The 17,930-nt window shown below is 44.7% G+C and overlaps 1 protein-coding gene across 1 annotated transcript in view; it reads left to right on the top strand.

The window, feature by feature from the left end:
• The first annotated feature begins 771 nt into the window (after nt 1–771).
• Nucleotides 772–17,930, top strand: part of LOC111975929 (fibrillin-2-like) — a 99,311-nt gene continuing 82,152 nt past the window's right edge. The window contains 6 exon segments of the mRNA XM_070447526.1: nt 772–879; nt 2,814–3,134; nt 10,154–10,236; nt 10,496–10,603; nt 17,480–17,575; nt 17,691–17,786. Coding sequence (XP_070303627.1) covers nt 2,950–3,134; nt 10,154–10,236; nt 10,496–10,603; nt 17,480–17,575; nt 17,691–17,786 — 568 coding nt within the window. The 5' untranslated portion in view covers nt 772–879; nt 2,814–2,949.

Here is a 17,930-nt window from a genome sequence, read left to right on the forward strand (position 1 = left end):
TGCTTGCTGTGTTTTCCAAACCTGTTTCCTTAGACAAACAGGGGGTATCAGTCAACTCTGTAGGCCCCAACATTTGGGATGTGCTCAGCTGCTTCTCCAATATACCACCCAGATGGCAAGGCCCCCAGTTAATTTGGTCCACTTCCTATCAACAGTCACAGCAATGCATAAGGATACGTCAATCACTGCCCTGTGGGCTACTGCAATAAAAAGCAAAGCTTTCTAAATAGCATGCGTAAACTTGTCACACAATATACATACAATATAGCAATAACATGTCATTTCAATTTGGTTTCAATGTAAATGTACTAAACTGCCTGTGATAAATGACAGGGTGTGTCCACCAACTTTAAAGACATAAAGATCTTATTCCATTTGATTGGAAATGTTCACAAATCCCTTCCATGTGACAATGTAATCAAAAACCATGGAACTATACCAACCTTTTGGGGAGGTAAGGATGGAATTCTATACATACCTAACCTATTGGCAAGGTTAGTTTATCTTTAACATTTTCCATAGGTTGAGGATTATTAGTAGACTAATTGCTTTAATCTAATTGACCATTTGCTTTATTAGACGTGACTTCATTACACAGGTATGAGGGAAAGTATTTGGAAAATAATGTCAGAGGTTTGTCTGAATACTTCCCCCCCTTTATAACAGTGGAGTCTTAKGGAATGTGGGTTTGTCCTGTGGTCCGTTAGTAACCCCCCTCTCTGTGTGTCTTAAAAAAGCACCTCCCCTCTTCCAATCAGGGCAATTCCCTAACTTTTCTCTTCTTCTCACAAGGCTATAGTTCAATATCCCATTCTGGTGCACATATCCCATTTCAAATTTCGACTCGGGGCTCCTCGACTTCAAGGCACTGCAACAATTGTAAGGTATTGTGCTACTATTGATTTATGACACTGGTTATCAATGATTCACTATTACGTTGCATATGCCTAGGGGTGTTTTACCCGAGTTGATAAATGTTTTGCATGTGTTATAAAGCAAAAGTAATGTGCATTTACTTGCTTATTCAAAAGGTGAATGGTTGAAAGGAATTGTCAAAACTGTTCCGGTTAGGATTATTTTAGGCAAGGCTGCTACATCTGTTTTACCGGTATGTTTTTAGTGGCTGCTAAATTGTCATTAACGTTAGCCGATTTACGAGCCGAGGTTCGTTGTACATTCTTTAGGAATATTAATGCTGTTTTATGATATTTCACACAAGAAAGGTGTGGTTATAGCCTACTATCAAGCATTGTTACTTTATTACTTTGCAACTTTGTTTCAAGAGATTATACCTTTTGTCGTCCACTTCGAGGTCATGTTGCCGTTTTTGTCCCATTCAAAAGGTTGCTGAGAAAATGCCTTCATTATAGTGCCAAAATGTTTAGCCCGTTGGATATTGTTAATTTCACTGTTCTATGTAGTTATTTTCTGTCGTTTTATCGAAAGCTTTTTTCATAGTTAATACAAAGGTGAATAAAGTTGCATATGCATTTTAACCGAATGACGTTTTATGTGTATTTCTTGCGATGGAAACAGTTTACCGGTCATTTGACGTTTGAGTCGAGAAAGGTTGCACTGGGTTGTCACTAGTTACTACAGCCACAAAGTTAAAATGTGCTTTTTGGTCTTAATTTAAGGCTAGGGTTAATCATAAGGTTAGCAGGGTAGTTAAGGTTATGACTAAGGTTAGGGTTAGTTTTAAAACCCGATTTTAAGAAGATAAATTGTAGAAATGGGCGGGAATTATGACTTTGTGGCTGTGGTAATTAGTGAACAATCCATAGGTAATTGATCAGGCATTTTTCTTTGTTCGGTATGGCGGATTGATCGCGCCCACATTGATTCCCTCTCATAACCGACTGTAAATGAAGACACTAACTTTTTTTCCACTAAAGGATGTCGTTGTAGCCTATCAAATTTGTGAAAGAGGGGAAAAAATCGGAATACTTTCTATGTAGACTTTCTAGTAGATTACTTTCTATAAATTACAAATTGGATGACAAATTATGATAATACTTGCGTATTCAAATGCTAAGGAAATGTGTATAATGATTTCTTGCTACAACATTTCAACATTATATTTTCTGTAAAGCAAATTCAAGTTTGTTTGTCTGTGTGTGTGAGTCTGAGAGAGAGAGAGAGAGAGAGAGAGAGAAAGAAAGAGAGGGGTGGAGGGAAGGAATGGAGAGTATTGTTACCAGTAATTTATCACCCATCTTCCATTAAATTTGATTGGAGTCAGGGATGGAGGCTATTTTTCTTCTCCTTTTCTTCCAATAACTGTCTCCCATTATTGAAGGGAAAATCTCTCCTTCCTGCTCTGTAACCCCCTGATGTGGGTTAAACTGTGGTTATATATCACTGGGGGCCCATCATTCAGTCTTAAAGCTGACTTTTAATGAGAACTTGGACGTTTTTCTACTTAATATGTTCTAATGCAGTCAGAACAGACCTGTAAAAGTAAACTTCCAGGTAAGTTATTAGAAAATAATTTGATGTTGATGAGGAATAACTGAATCCTTTCCAAATTAAGAGCGAGAGGAGGGAGAAAGAGGGGTGGGGGTTTTGGGGTAAGGGGAGCACTCTAAATAAAACAGTTGACTTTTCAACAATTCACAATTAAAAATTCACAAATAAAAATAAATTTCACTGTTATTTGGCACAGCAACCCGTTACTTTTTCTGCACACTTGAAACGGCACACATTCCACTCTAAGTACCTTTCTTGTAGCCCATACTCTTGTGTTGAGATGGTTGACATGTCTGCGGGAGGCCAAAAACCCTGATGTACATTCCTGTGTCTGCCCCCTCCAGCCCCCCACCCTGGAGTGCATACCGGTACTGGGACAGGTCCACACAAACGTGTGAGTGTAACTCGTCAACGAAGAGGAAGCGACATCATCCAGTAGTCTTCAGCAGCAGGGCTACGCAGAAACACACAGAGCAGCTAATGGGAGCAGGGAAGCTGGCCCGGTTGCTGCTGGGATGGGCGGCCGTTTGCTGGGCCGCGGTCCACACAGCGTATGGCCAGGCAGGAGCGGGAGACGGAGGGTACCAAGCCAGCCGCTTCACGGGGAAGGTGGACGAGAGGGAGGTGCAGAGGGTTCGCCGGAGAGGCCAGGAGACACTCAGAGGGTAAGGAGTTTAGTTTCTGGAGTTCTCTGTTTGCTGAGTTTTGTTTAGGCCAGAACTGCAAATTATTTATGTTGATTGACACAAAGAGCATTTGTGTGGTTGTGTGTCTTTGAGTTCAACCATACTGCTCCACTGAAACATGGTAATATGATTAGGTTTAGAATGTGGACAGTTGGACAATTAGTTTATGGCTAGCTTTCCCCATTGAGCTGTCTTGGCAACTCTTTCTTCCACTGCTGTGCTTCCTGGGCTAAGGCCAACATAGCCTTACTACAGCCAAATAATGCTGAATACATCATTGTTCTCCCAAAGACAGCACATGTTCGAAGCTAAAAGGTTGCTTGCGAAAATTGAGAGATACTTGAGTATTTACAGCAAAATGGCATTTTCATGTCAGAGTCTAGGGAAAGGGGTTGGGTCATTCATGAAAGTTTGTCGAGTGAACGCAATGACCCAAATCTAGGCAAGTAGGCATTCTGTTAGGTGTATTAGCTGGAGAACACATAGCTGAAGACTGCAGGGGAAAGTTTATTAGCAAGACTGTTTTGAGCGAATCACTCGTAGTGGGGGTAAATGGGCAGTCAATTGGGAATTCACAAACGGGGGTGGTGTTCGAGTGTTTCAGTGGGGTGGATTATAGAAACCACAGAACCCTCCCTCCTCCCCCTTCTTCTCCATCATCATCCCTACCGTCTCCCCTCAAACCCCCCCAATCTCCCCAGGGACTGGGTGGGATGTGTGTCAATGGAGGACGGCAAGCTTTTACTGTATGTTTCCTCCTTTTGGAAAAACAAAGGATGTTTTGTTGGGACGATTCTCAAATGTTTGCATCAGTTATTCCAATCAGTCTCTCATCTGTCCCTGCTTATGGCTCCCCTGCGCCCCAACGCAGGGAAGGGAGTATTCAGATCGTTRTGGGGGCCACGACAAGGGACATTTGTTTCACTTTCGCAGGTGACAAAACAACAGAACTCATGGCAGAGCGAAAAGGAGGGAGAGAGAGAGGGAAAGAAAGAGAGAGAGCTAAGCCATCATGGAATGAAATAGTATTAAATTACAGTGCAGGACCTGGGTAGGGTAAAGCACACATAGGACTGACTTGCTGTTTTCTTAAATGTTCAGTAATGATTCGCGCTGCACAGAACAAACAGACGTGTCTGCGTTGTCAGTCAGTGTGATTAATTTGGCAGCCATTGGACCTCTGCCGGACGTAAATGGATCCCCTGTATATCGGAGAGCCAAACAAGTCTCAATGGAGCCATTTTGTCTGTGAGCCAGCTAGGCACAAGGCCACTTCAGGCCTGACCTGTGTCACATTCACTCTGTGGTTGAAGACACACGTAGTGGGCTGCTCTGGTCTGGCAATCTTATCCTCTAATCTATTCAGTGAAGCAGAACTGTGTTGCATGGTGTCAAGATTAGATTAGATATGAAATAATATTGCAGCGAATGCAACAGTTGCACAAACTCGTGCTGTTCCCATTAAACGATTGCCTTAGTTTTCATGGCGAGTGACATACCCGGTGGACTTTTCCCATCATTTTGTTCAACTCCACCATTGTTTATAGAGTAAAGTATTTGCACCCAACATATAAAAATTATCCATGYTCCCCTCCCCACACAACATAATGACATGACATTGGAAAGTCTTCCGTTACACATTCTGTACAGCATCAGATTCCCTCTGGGAGKGAGATTATGTTAATGGTGGTCATTACACTTTGTTGTGTGAACAGTGTTTATCTGCTGCCTGAATGCTCCACATACCAGGGTTTCAGACTCGACTGTTGCTGGACTGTTGCTGGACTGGCTGATGTTGAGTGTGTCTGATTTATTGACTTCTTAGGCAGAGTGCAATTTGGCGTCTACACATGGGTGGAATCTGATCATACCATGGGCCCGGGTCCTGGGACCTCCTCAATTACCTTGATACTATACTGTACAACCTGGGAGGCTCTGTAAAGTGGTGGGCTCTAGGTTGAGAGAGAGGGGTGGGAGAGAGGGAGAGAGATGTGGGGCGAGGGAAAGTAAAATAAATAGTGAGGTTGTGGCTCATAACCAGCCATGCCAGAAAGAACGAACGAAACAGCCTTTCAGGCAGGCTAATAAGGTCTCCTGCATGTGAAGAGGGAGGGAAGAGGTCCAGACTGGGACTTCTAGGCAGCCAAAACTCTGCTCTGGGGAGACGCTTTGGACGTTCACTTACTTGGTAGTCTTTCTCAAAGTAGAGAAGTGCATTCAGCCACTCGGGTTCTTTCCAAGGTAAATTGGATGGGGTACTTGCTCTCCCCAGAGGATTCCCTGGTACATGCCTAACCCATAAGAAAATAATTCCCATATTCTAGAATGTTCCGATCATTCTCTCCAATAAAGCTATAGATACATCAGCTGGTATTTTGAAGAGGGGAAGAGGAAGGAAGGGCAAGCTCCCAAAGTCTGAGAGGAACATTTGGAATGTATGAAGAATGACCCGTTTTCCTGTGTTTTTTATGCATTAGAGTTCCTTTCATTTTTTATGTGTCTGCAATTTATGCATACATTCAGGCTAGACCTAAAAGACAGAACCTCAGTTTCAGGGGGTACATGTGGCATGTGTTCGAGCTAATGTGGTTGAGATTTTCTGTCACCCTCGAAGAAAGAGACAAAACAAGAAATCTATCCTCTCCATCTGCCTTAGGACACAATGTATGTATGGGTTTCTTGTTTATGGAGTTGAAGGGATGGACTCAAGTTTCGCAAAAACTCTGCCTATCGTTATAGTTTATTACATACATCGTAAGTTTGGCCATAATTCACATGGGCCTCATAAAAAAAAACAAAGAAAAAACTTGGACAATACACTTGATGGTTATTCTTACGGAGAACAATTATGCCCATTTGGACTTTTTTTGGCCCATGTAGACCGCCCTCCCTCGTCCTGCTCCCTCTAAACCCACTAACCCAGAGAGTGAGAGGTACAGTATGTACAGTACCAATCAAAAGTTTGGACACACCTACTCATTCCAGGGTTTTTCTTTATTTGTACTATTTTCTACATTGTAGAATAATAGTGAAGGCATCAAAACGATTAAATAACATATATGGAATCACGTAGTAACCAAAAACGTGTTAAACAAATCAAAATATATTGGATATTTGAGATTCTTCAAAGTAGCCACCCAACTTTTCACACTCTTGGCATTCTCTCAACCAGCTTAATGAGGTAGTCACCTGGAATGCATTTCAATTAACAGGTGCCTTGTTAAAAGTGAATACAGAAGATAGCCCTATTTGGTAAAATACCAAATCCATATTATGGCAAGAACATCTCAAATAAGCAAAGAGAAACGACAGTCTATCATTACTTTTAAGACATTAAGATCAGTCAATACGGAAAATTTKAAGAACTTTGAAAGTTTCTTCAAGTGCAGTTGCAAAAACCATCAAACTCTGTGATGAAACTGGCTCTCATGAGGACTGCCTCAGGAAAGGAAGACCCAGAGTTACCTCTGCTGCAGAGGATAAGTTCATTAGAGTTACCAGCCTCAGAAATCGGCAATTAACTGCACATCAGATTGATGTCTGATGAGTCCAAATTTGTCCAATTGCCGTGTCTTTGTGAGTCGCAGAGTAGGTGAACGGATGGTCTCCGCATGTGTGGTTCCCAACGTGAAGCATGGAGGAGGAGGTGTGATGGTGTGGGGTGCTTTGCTGCTGACACTGTCTGTGATTTATTTCGAATTCAAGGCACCCTTAACCAGCATGGCTACCACAGCATTCTGCAGCAATACGCCATCCCATCTGTTTTTCGCTTAGTGGGACTATCATTTGTTTTTCAACAGGACAATGACCCAAAACACACCTCCAGGCTGTGTAAGGGCTATTTGACCAAGAAGGAGATTGAGTGCTGCATCAGATGACCTGGCCTCCACAATCACCTGACCTCAACCCAATTGAGGTTTGGGATGAGTTGGACCGCAGAGTGAAGGAAAAGCAGCCAACAAGTGCTCAGCATATGTGGGAACTAATTCAAGACTGTTGGAAAAGCATTCCAGGTGACTCCCTCATGAAGCTGGTTGAGAGAATGCCAAGAGTGTGCAAAGCTGTCATGAAAGCAAAGGGTGGCTACTTTGAAGAATCTCAAATATAAAATATATTTTGATTTGTTTAACACTTGTTTGGATACTACATTATTCCATATGTGTTATTTCATAGTTTTGATGTCTTCACTATTATTTTCTACAATGTCGAAAATAGTAAAAAAATAAAGAAAAACCCTGGAATGAATAGGTGGGTCCAAATATTTGACTGCTACTGTATCTCAGCCCCCATCTACACCAGTACAGTATGAGCTCAGGGTTCAAATTAGTCAAGTGAGAGAATCAGGCCAACTTTAGATAAGGAAAAAACGTTCTCAGGCGTTTTTAGAATTAACACTAAAGCAGGCCAAACAACCTCCCAGAGTTATGAAGATGAAAATGAACTCAGCGAATTCTATCAGCTCCAGATCTGACAAAGAAGCAAGTCCAAATATCTTAGGGCAGAAAAGGGTAGCAATCTACCGACGGGGTCAAATGCCAGTGAGCTGACCTCTGACCTTTAGAAGGGTTTGTAGCCCCCAGCCCCTTTTCCCAGTTGGATTACCTCCTCCAACTGACCTAAAGTTGTCCTGGCCTGGAATCCGGTCTGTGGTCTTTACAGCCCCCCATCGGCCCAGCTAATTTCCCACTAGTCCCAGCATGGCCCCTTCTGTGCCTCTGAACTGTCTGGCTCTGACCTTCTGTTCCCCTGGAATCCTCCATGTGAAGAGCCTCTGGCACTCTGTCTCAAAGCTGTTGAGTTTGCACTTTCTAGCCAGGAGCCTGTGGCCCCCAGAAGGCCTCTAGATTATACGTTGGTCTGTAAGATCAAAGGACTGAGAAAAAGTCAGAAGATCTGGTCCGTTTGAGGTTCTTCCCGTGTCTTTCACCATCTTACACTATTAAACAAGAGGGAGCGTCCTAGAGAACATAGACGCAATGAAATGTTTCTTCTGAAAGCCTTTGAGCTCTAAACCTTTGGAAAACACCAGGTTAAAGGTATTTCCCTTACAGTTAGGCTCTGAAAGTATCTCACTAGGGTTATACCAAGTCCCATTTGACCTCATTGACAGCAACTTTTCCAGTTCCATACCATAGCTGCTGTATCTGAAATCTAGAACAATCTCTCAATGTAAACCAAGGGGGTTTTAGGTCGCAATAGAATGTGCTTTTGTTTTGTGGTTTTAATATTTCTCCTGGCTACTGTGCTGTGTGCAGTCATCTTTGTTTTATTACTATTAATGAGCTATAAAGAGACTGCTATGGGCCAGGAGGCTACATCAAAGACTTCAGCCAGCTAATCCTCTTTAAATTGAGTGCTGAAAACAGCATGACGTTTCAATATTGAGGCAAATCCCCAGGGCTGAACGTCTCTGTACTCTCCTCCTGTAAGGAGGCCGGGGTTAGCCTGAAGGAGAGCGCAGGAACAACAAACCCAGCCAAACCGATATGTGTGGGATTACTGGGTTGACCCTGGTTTGGCTGGGGCATGTTGTCAATTGGCATATCCAGGTTTCAATGAGCGGAGGAATTGCTAACCTGTGTAGAGAGATGATTGACTGTAGCATGCAAGCAGTTTTGCGTCATTAATTGTTGGAATGTTGCGCTCTTGCGCTGTTCGTGTATGTCAAAACAGCATTTTTCAAGTCCCCTCAAGATTTGTGTAGGCCTATGACCCAAAAGTGCAGCCCCTCATGGGTTCGCCTCTGGTTGCTAGTGTTGCCCCTTTCTCTGTTTCCATATCTGCAGCTCTGTTTTCTGCTCCCTCCTCCTCCTCCATCTCCTTAACATAAACCTGTTTTCCTTTACCTCCTACTGATCCCTTGTCCCCGTCCCTAAATTCTGTATTTTCTTACCTCCTAACCTTCATTTCATTACATCTCTCCTTTCCCCTCCCTTCCTCTTCAATCTCTCTTTCTATCTTCTATCTCTTTTGTCTCTCACTCACACTCTCTTTCTCCCTTACCCTTTCCATTCCCCCTTCTATTTTCTTGCTCTCTCCCCCTCCCTCGCTCTCTCTTTCTCCCACCCTCCCTCATTTTCTGTGTTTGTGCCATCTGGTAATCCTGTTGGAGGTGTGCTCTCCTTTCTGTTGTTCGAAAGATCCAAACTCCCAGGTGACTGACAGACACCGGTTAATGTCTAGAAAGGAAGAGGAGGCGGACAATCATCTTGTGTTGCATGAAGGAAAAGTAGATGTTCCCTTAGTTATGGATGCATCTAACCCATTAGCAGCCCTAATCCACCTTTTGCTGAGATTCAGTTTACTATAGCTCTCTGTGAATTCCACCCCCTGGTTATAATATTGTCCTACAGTGTTGGATGAATTCCAAAGGGAAATGCATTACAAAGAGCTTGCTTCACCACCACTACAGTACATCGTATACACTACAGTGTTGCCCTTTCATTCGACTCTCTGACTGAGGTCTGAGTCACTACTTCTGTAAGGTAGTTAGAGTACTTGAGGCCAGGTCCGTTATGTGTGGATGTGATTGGAATGGTCCCTCAGGGGGATGTTGCAGCTAATCTGGAAGACCAGTCAGTCGCTCTCTGAGCTGTTTGATGACTCTTACATGTGTCAGTGATCAGAGCAGCTTCCTGTCCAATCACTTTCTTTTAAAGCCTCCCGATCAATCAGCAGGCAGAACCTGGACTCCAGGATGTGCCGGACTTTAGCCAGAAGAGCAGAGACCAGGGAGGCTTAGAGAAAGGGGTTCATATATATTTGCTGTTTCTTGGGAAGTTTACATTGAGTATGTCTAAAAACAAACTGGTATTTTCGTGTCAGCCATACAAGAAATGCCTACCGTCAACGTTGGAGCTGTTTAGAGTGAAAGCAAAGGTCTCCAGGGTCTGTGAGCGCTTGGAAAATAACTCATGCCCATGTGTGTTTGTTGAAGGATTTTCTTAAATTATATTGGGGCTCTGTTGAGTACTGAGTTTGTTTTCCCTGTCTTGCAGGCCCAATGTGTGTGGCTCTCGCTTCCACTCCTACTGTTGCCCTGGCTGGAAGACTCTGCCTGGAGGGAACCAGTGTATTGTCCGTAAGTACCGAGACATTATGGTCACAATACCTATAAACTGAAAGTCAGGTTGCCTCTGCACTGGTAGTCTATAAAACCCCTGTATGAATCAAATGAATCAAATCAAATAGAGCTTTCCACGAACTTATCAGAAAGTGCTTAACAGAAATCTGCGTGCTAAGAGTAGGCCAAGAGGAGAGCTCAGTCCGTCCTCTTTTGGCTGGCTGGGCCAAAGTTCATCTAGAAATATATTTGACTTCTGTAATATCTCTCCTCCCAGCGATCTGCCGTAACTCGTGCGGTGATGGCTTCTGTTCCAGACCCAACATGTGCACCTGCGGCAGTGGCCAGCTCTCCCCCAGTTGTGGGGCCGGAGCCGGAGCCGGAAGTGAGTCCTAACACCCAGCACCCTACATCCCCCAACCCCACTCCCAGCAACTCTCCAGCAACCACCCAAATACACCCCAATACACCCCAACACCACCCAATACAACCTAACACACACAATGGACCACCACAGCTATAGACACTCTAAAGATCAGACATCCATGTTGGCACCACTAAATGTTCCATAACAATATCCCACTGGGCACAGACGACAATTCAACGTCATTTCATTGAGTGACGTGGAAACAACATTGATTCAACCAGTGTGTGCCCAGTGGGACCGTTCCAATTTGCCATTTGCCTAGTTAACTCTGTATATCCATGGCTTTGCCTGTCTGCCCAGCAGCACCCACCTGGCCAGACCTCCCGTTCCCCCCAGAGGGCTATAACATGTCAGGGTAATGCTGGCCTGGTTGACAGCCTCCAGCCGCTCCAGACTCAGCCTCCAGGTCAAAGGGTTTGGGAGGATTAATGCACACGCCTGGGGCTCCTAGCCTAGCCCACTGAGGAACAGTTTTACAGCACTTACTGAGTGTGTGTAGCATGCTCACCTGCTTGGCTGGGCGGGGGCCGACTCGTCAGTCACGCCTAGCCCTTTCAGGCCCCCGTACACACACACTGAGCCCTGAGTGTGGGCCGGCCCATCTGGCCCTGAGGTGTGAAACAGGATCTACTCCACAGTCCACACACACTGGTCGAACGCCCCAGAGAGGCCAGACGCCAGCTTTATGTGCTGGGAAAACAGTTCCCGACACCGGGGTATGAGCGGCTAACGTCCCCCCATAGGCTGGATGTTGGAGACAGGCCTCCAGCAGAGCCAGAGACAAGTGATGGGAAAGGGTATAAAACAGTATGAAGTCATTTCCCTCAGCGAGAGAGCTGTAGCTGTAGCGAACTGATTGTCACACTCACCGCTTCTGCTCTCTTACAGGGAATTTATGGCCTTTTTACATACCTACCTTARAGTATTGGGATTTTCCAGGTCTGGCGTTTGTTTTGTCCCGTTTTTTCTATTCTAAACTAATCATTTTATTGTTCCGTTTCATCTTTCTTGGCAAACGGGTCAGAAATGTTGTAGTTCAACACTGTGAGTTGTGTATATCATTAAAGACCGTTCTCTCTTTCTGGCCTTCTGGAAGATTTAATGGGATCAAGGGTCACGCAGGTTAATGACTGCTAAGATTAAACATGGCATAAATACACCCATCGGCCAGCTCTGGGAAATGACTCTGACAAAGCGGTTGCACCTTTCGTACAGGTTTCGTACAGGTTTCATACAGGTMTCATACAGGTTTCATACAGGTTTCATACAGGTCAGCGGTCTAGCGCCGGGGAGTTTCTGTCCAACAAAGCTATGTTTGATCCATCCTATAACAACCAATAGACACATTAAAACCTGGTCTGTCTAGATCAATCCTCCATATGTTCTGATACTGTAGGTTGACCTGTGATTCTATTTCACTGGGGGTGTTCAGTTTTCACTATGGTTCTCAGTGCATGAATTTAGTTGGACCACAGAAAGCTTTAGACACCTACTACAGTAACTTGCAGGGCTTTTTAAAGGTCCCATTTTTTATCTCAATATCGAATCATTTCTGGGTAACAATTAAGTACCTTACTGTCATTGTTTTTTATTAAAATTGTCAAAAATGTACAAAAATAGTTTCTTAGCAGAAGCTATTTCTCAAGCAATAATTTTGCTAGGATTGCCTGGGAGTGGTCTTGAGTGTGTGGCCTAATTGGAGGAGCCTAATGGGAGGGATTTGTAACCAGAAAACGAGCTGTTATTGGCATAGAGGAAAACTCTCTTTGTTAGTGGTCTATTAACTTGTCATCAGGCGATCCAAAACTGCACCCATTCAAAACAGGCAGAAATTTCAGGCAGACTTTTCAAACAGCTCTTACACTGAAAGGACATTATCATAACTTTCACAATTTAACAGTATTATTCCAACCTCATAGTGTGGAAATATGTATAAAACACAGGAAATCACATTTTTGAATGCATTGCCCCTTTAAGTGAGATGCAATACTGCTTTGGGTGACTCTACAGACTAATGCACTGCAGTTGACAAGCTTAAAACTAAATGGAGACTTGTTTTGAAGTACTGTCAATTTCCCTTCCCTTAATTACACCCGGTCTCTTGAAATGTAGTCATTGGTCAGGTTATTGATAGCACTTTTATGCCTCAGAGGCCACATCTGGAATGTAGAGGTCGGAACAACTTGGAAGAAATCAGCAGCATGTTTTTGGTCAAGCTCTTTATAAACTCAGCAAAAAAAGAAACGTCCCTTTTTCAGGACCCTGTCTTTCAAAGATAATTCGTAAAAATCAAAATAACTTCACAGATCTTCATTGTAAAGGGTTTAAACACTGTTTCCCATGCTTGTTCAATGAACCATAAACAATTAACGATCATGCACCTGTTGAACGGTCATTAAGACACTAACAGCTTACAGACGATAGGCAATTAAGGTCACAGTTATGAAAACTTAGGACACTAAGGAGACCTTTCTACTGACTCTGAAAAACACCAAAAGAAAGATGCCCAGGTTCCCTGTTCATCTGCGTGAATGTGCCTTAGGCATGCTGCAAGGAGGCATGAGGACTGCAGATGTGGCCAGGGCAATAAATTGCAATGTCCGTGCTGTGAGATGCCTAAGACAGCGCTACAGGGAGACAGGACGGACAGTTGATCATCTTCGCAGTGGCAGACCACGTGTAATAACACCTGCACAGGATCGGTATATCCGTACATCACACCTGCAGGTACAGGATGGCAACAACAACTGCCCGAGTTACACCAAGAACAATCCCTCCATCAGTGCTCAGACTGTCCGCAATAGGCTGAGAGAGGCTGGACTGAGGGCTTGTAGGCCTGTTGTAAGGCAGGTTCTCACCAGACATCATCGGCAACAACGTCGCCTATGGGCACAAACCCACAGTTGCTGGACCAGACAGGACTGGCAAAAAGTGCTCTTCACTGACGAGTCGCGGTTTTGTCTCACCAGGGGTGATGGTCGGATTCGTGTTTATCGTCGAAGGAATGAGCATTTCACAGAGGCCTATACTCTGGAGCAGGATCGATTTGGAGGTGGAGGGTCCTTTATAGTCTGGGGCGGTGTGTCACAGCATCATCAGACTGAGCTTGTTGTCATTGCAGGCAATCTCAACGCTGTGCGTTACAGGGAAGACATCCTCCTCCCTCATGTGGTGCCCTTCCTGCAGGCTCATCCTGACATGACCCTCCAGCATGACAATGCCACCAGCCATACTGCTCGTTCTGTGCGTGATTTCCTGCTAGGCAGGAATGTCAGTGTTCTGCCATGGCCAGCGAAGAGCCCGGATCTCAATCTTATTGAGCACGTCTGGGAAATGTTGGATCGGAGGGTGAGGGCTAGGGCCATTCCCCCCAGAAATGTCCGGGAACTTGCAGGTGCCTTGGTGGAAGAGTTGGGTAACATCTCACAGCAAGAACTAGCAAATCTGGTGCAGTCCATGAGGAGGAGATGCACTGCAGTACTTAATGCAGCTGGTGGCCACACCAGATCTGACTGTTACTGTTGATTTTGACGCCCCCTTTGTTCATTATTCCATTTCTGTGGAACTTGTTCAGTTTATGTCTCAGTTGTTGAATCTTGGTATGCTCATACAAATATTTACACACAAGTTTGCTGAAAATAAACGCGGTTGACAGTGAGAGGACATTTCTTTTTTTGCTGAGTTTATGTATCTTAATCCACGTACTATAGTTATATGGCTGTGTGTTCATGTCCAGGCGTCGCATTTTTTTATCCTTTATTTATTAAGGAAATCCTATTGAGATAACCCATCTCGTATTCAAGGGAGACCTGTTGCTTATCGTTATTTTTATTTGCATTTATTTAACCTTTATTTAACTAGGCGAGTCAGTTAAGAACAAATTCTTATTTACAATGATGGCCTACCAAAAGGCAAAAGGCCTCCTGCGGGGGTGGGGGCTGAGATTAACAATAAATATAAATTCAATAAAAATATAGGACAAAACACACATCACGACAAGAGAGACAACACAGCACTACATAAAAAGACATGGTTCTGGACAAATACATTCATATAGGCAATATAAAGGACTATTGACCAATATATCTGCTTTGCTGTGCCCAGGATCAGTCCAGTCATCTCAGACCTCTTCCCATAACTATAATTACCCTCTAATGTCCGTGAACTCTACCTCATAGTCCCTCGGAAACAGCTGTCAACTAACGGGGTCCATACAGGCTCAGCACAGCTCAACTCTGGGAAAGTGGTATTATATACCTGTAGATCTATGACAGAGACAGAAGAGCCCCATAAAAAAAGCTTTGGCTTCCCTTCTTAAATCTTTGACTTCCATTCTTGGAAATCCTAATCACTGCCACAGTTAATCTATTCTGGATTCCTAGCACAGATTAATCCACAGATTTAGCTCTGGCATAAATGTTATTTCAGTGGAGATTCTCCATTGAGCATGCTTTTTATTCCAGGACTAGGCTTAATCTGTATCCGGAAAACCAGCACTATTTGATGATCAAAGTCTCAGCACCAGCCCGTGTATTTCACAGCATGACATCTCCATAGTGAACATGACGTTGACATGTCACTGATCCCAGGAGCTGTGTATAAGAACAGAACAGAACACAGCCATAAAGTCCCTCAGTGTTCCAGCCCCACCACCACTAGTTTACCTCCCGTCAAAAAAAACCCCCACAGAGATGTGGGGGATGCAGGCCGACCCACAGGGCAGCCACACAGAGGTGCATTGTGGTTCATGTTCTGTGGGACCCCAACCTCCTGCACGTGTGGCATTCTAGGCACCGGTCACAGGAATGTACCATCTCTCCTCATCTGGGGGTGGGGGCAGCTGGTCTAGCCAGTGAGATCATTCCCCCTTCCACCCACTCCATTTCCACCAAGCCCCCATTACAGAGAAAACACATGAACCCCTTCAACCCTAAACGTGCTGTAACACAAAACTTCTGTAAACTAAGTCTACAGCCATGTCTGATGTTCTTCCAACCCCCCCTCGCCCCTCTCTTTGTGACCTATTTAGAATATTTTTTCTGGAATGGATGAGAGACATTAGAAAAATTGACGAATTCTCCCGAGCTCCCGAGCTGAAACGTTTGCATGATTACGTCATGCTAAAATTGTGTCCTCGCTAGTTGTTTTCCCCCTTGCAGTGCATCGAGGTTCGGCGCTGCAATCAGTCAATAGAGTCATTTTTCATGTTTCATTTCCCTGTTGGCCTGAGAGATTAGCCTGAATGCTGTGGGAGTTAAACGATATGGCCCACTGCCCTGGAGCTCTGAGTTGAGCTGAGGTTGAGTCTGGGGAGAAAAGATCGGTCTTCCCCATGCCGTGCAGACCCGTACAGAAACTCATAAACCTCTTGTCCAAAGGCATTCATGCTAATCCATCACTAAGTGTCTGCACGAGACGCTAGCCAGGCCTGGAGTCAGACTGGGCGTTAGCTAGGTTTGCTGTGTACAGTCAGTCAGAATGGTACTACTTGGTCATTTACAGTAACTGGAAGTTCTAGAAAAACTGAATAGGCGAAGAAGGGGTCCAGGAAATCCAGTCATGCTGTATCCCCTCCCCACCTCATGAATCACAGCCTGTAAAGATAGAGAAAGAGAGATGAATGACAGTAATTAAAGATGGCAGCAAGCTAGAGAAAGAGAGATGAATTACAGTAATTAAAGATAGAGAAAGAGAGAGAGAGGGAGAAGGGTGTTCCAACTTCCAATCAACGGCTTGCATGGGCATCATGTACCGTTCTACCCAGGCTGAGTAGAAACATAGGCATCTGCCAGAATCAATTACTGTGGAAGTAGTCTCATGAAATGTTCTGCGTTTTTAAGGGAGACTGACTAAGCCCTCTCATTTTACTACTCTGCTATGGGCTGGTCTTTGCTGTAGGCTGGCTGGTCTTTGCTGTAGGCTGGCTGGTCTCTGCTGTAGGCTGGCTGGTCTTTGCTGTAGGCTGGCTGGTCTTTGCTGTAGGCTGGCTGGTCTTTGCTGTAGGCTGGCTGGTCTTTGCTGTAGGCTGGCTGCTCTGCTCTTTGCTGTAGGCTGGCTGGTCTCTGCTGTAGGCTGGCTGGTCTCTGCTGTAGGCTGGCTGGTCTCTGCTGTAGGCTTGGCTGATCTCTGACAGATCTGGTTGGATAGAGCATCTCCCCACTTCCCCCCGAATATACTGAGTCTGTCTGTCTGTCTGTCTGTCTGTCTGTCTGTCTGTCTGTCTGTCTGTCTGTCTGTCTGTCTGTCGAAAGCTTGCTGCTTTGAGTTCTAAAAATGCTGCTCCTCCAGGATTGAAGCGTTCAGATCTCAGCACATTCCTATCTATAGGACACAGCTGGCTCAACTTATAGCCTCCACGGTCTGTTTGATTAAACTGTAGCTGGAGTGCGGCCTGGGCCTTGTGTGGCAGTACAGTGCTCAACAATAGACTAATACTATTAGGTCTACACAAATACAGCCCAGACGTCTCTGTTGCAGTCGAGCGCGCTACAAAAATGTAATAGTGAAAAGTGAGTGTTGATATAGTTGAGTTAAACTAAAAGGCTGTCATAGCCCAAATACCAGTATGTAAAAGACAGTCAGTACCCAAGTGTCACTACCAGGCATTGGACTAACTGTTAGTCATTGGCACAGGTCTGATACTAGACCTTGTTACACAAATATGGAGTTGAACTGTAATGGTGTTCCAAGTTAAACCGAGCACCTGAGGGGTTGAAGTTCCCTTTGGAGGTCATTGCTTATGTGTGTGTGACCAGCTGGTTGAGTTGAGGTTCTTGGCTAGCAGTAGCAAGTTTTTCCCGGCTGCGTCTGTTGACCCCTGTATGTGTCCCACAGTGCAGAGCTGTAACGTCAGGTGTATGAACGGAGGCAGCTGCCAAGAGGACTCCTGCTCCTGTCAGAAAGGCTACACCGGCAACCACTGTGGACAGCGTGAGTATCTACCTTACTTTGAACACAGCACTCCACCGGCTATCGTGTGTGTGTGTGTGTTTCTGTCCAGCTGTATCAGAACCCTAACACACCTCTTCCCCTCTCCTCTCTGTAGCTGTGTGTGAGAATGGTTGCCAGAACGGAGGGCGCTGCATTGGGCCCAACAGATGTGCCTGTGTCTACGGCTTCACTGGCCCGCAGTGCGAGAGAGGTAAGAGCCTTCCCAGTCATCCCACTTCACCCCTACTGTAAACCCATAGGTCTGCTCATAGACGGTTACATTATCAACACAGGACCCTGGTTCATCCCATAAACCCTGTGTCTGCTCATAGACGGTTACATTATCAACACAGGA

This window comes from Salvelinus sp. IW2-2015, linkage group LG16 (assembly GCF_002910315.2).
Source record: "Salvelinus sp. IW2-2015 linkage group LG16, ASM291031v2, whole genome shotgun sequence".
Taxonomy (NCBI): Eukaryota; Metazoa; Chordata; class Actinopteri; order Salmoniformes; family Salmonidae; genus Salvelinus; species Salvelinus sp. IW2-2015.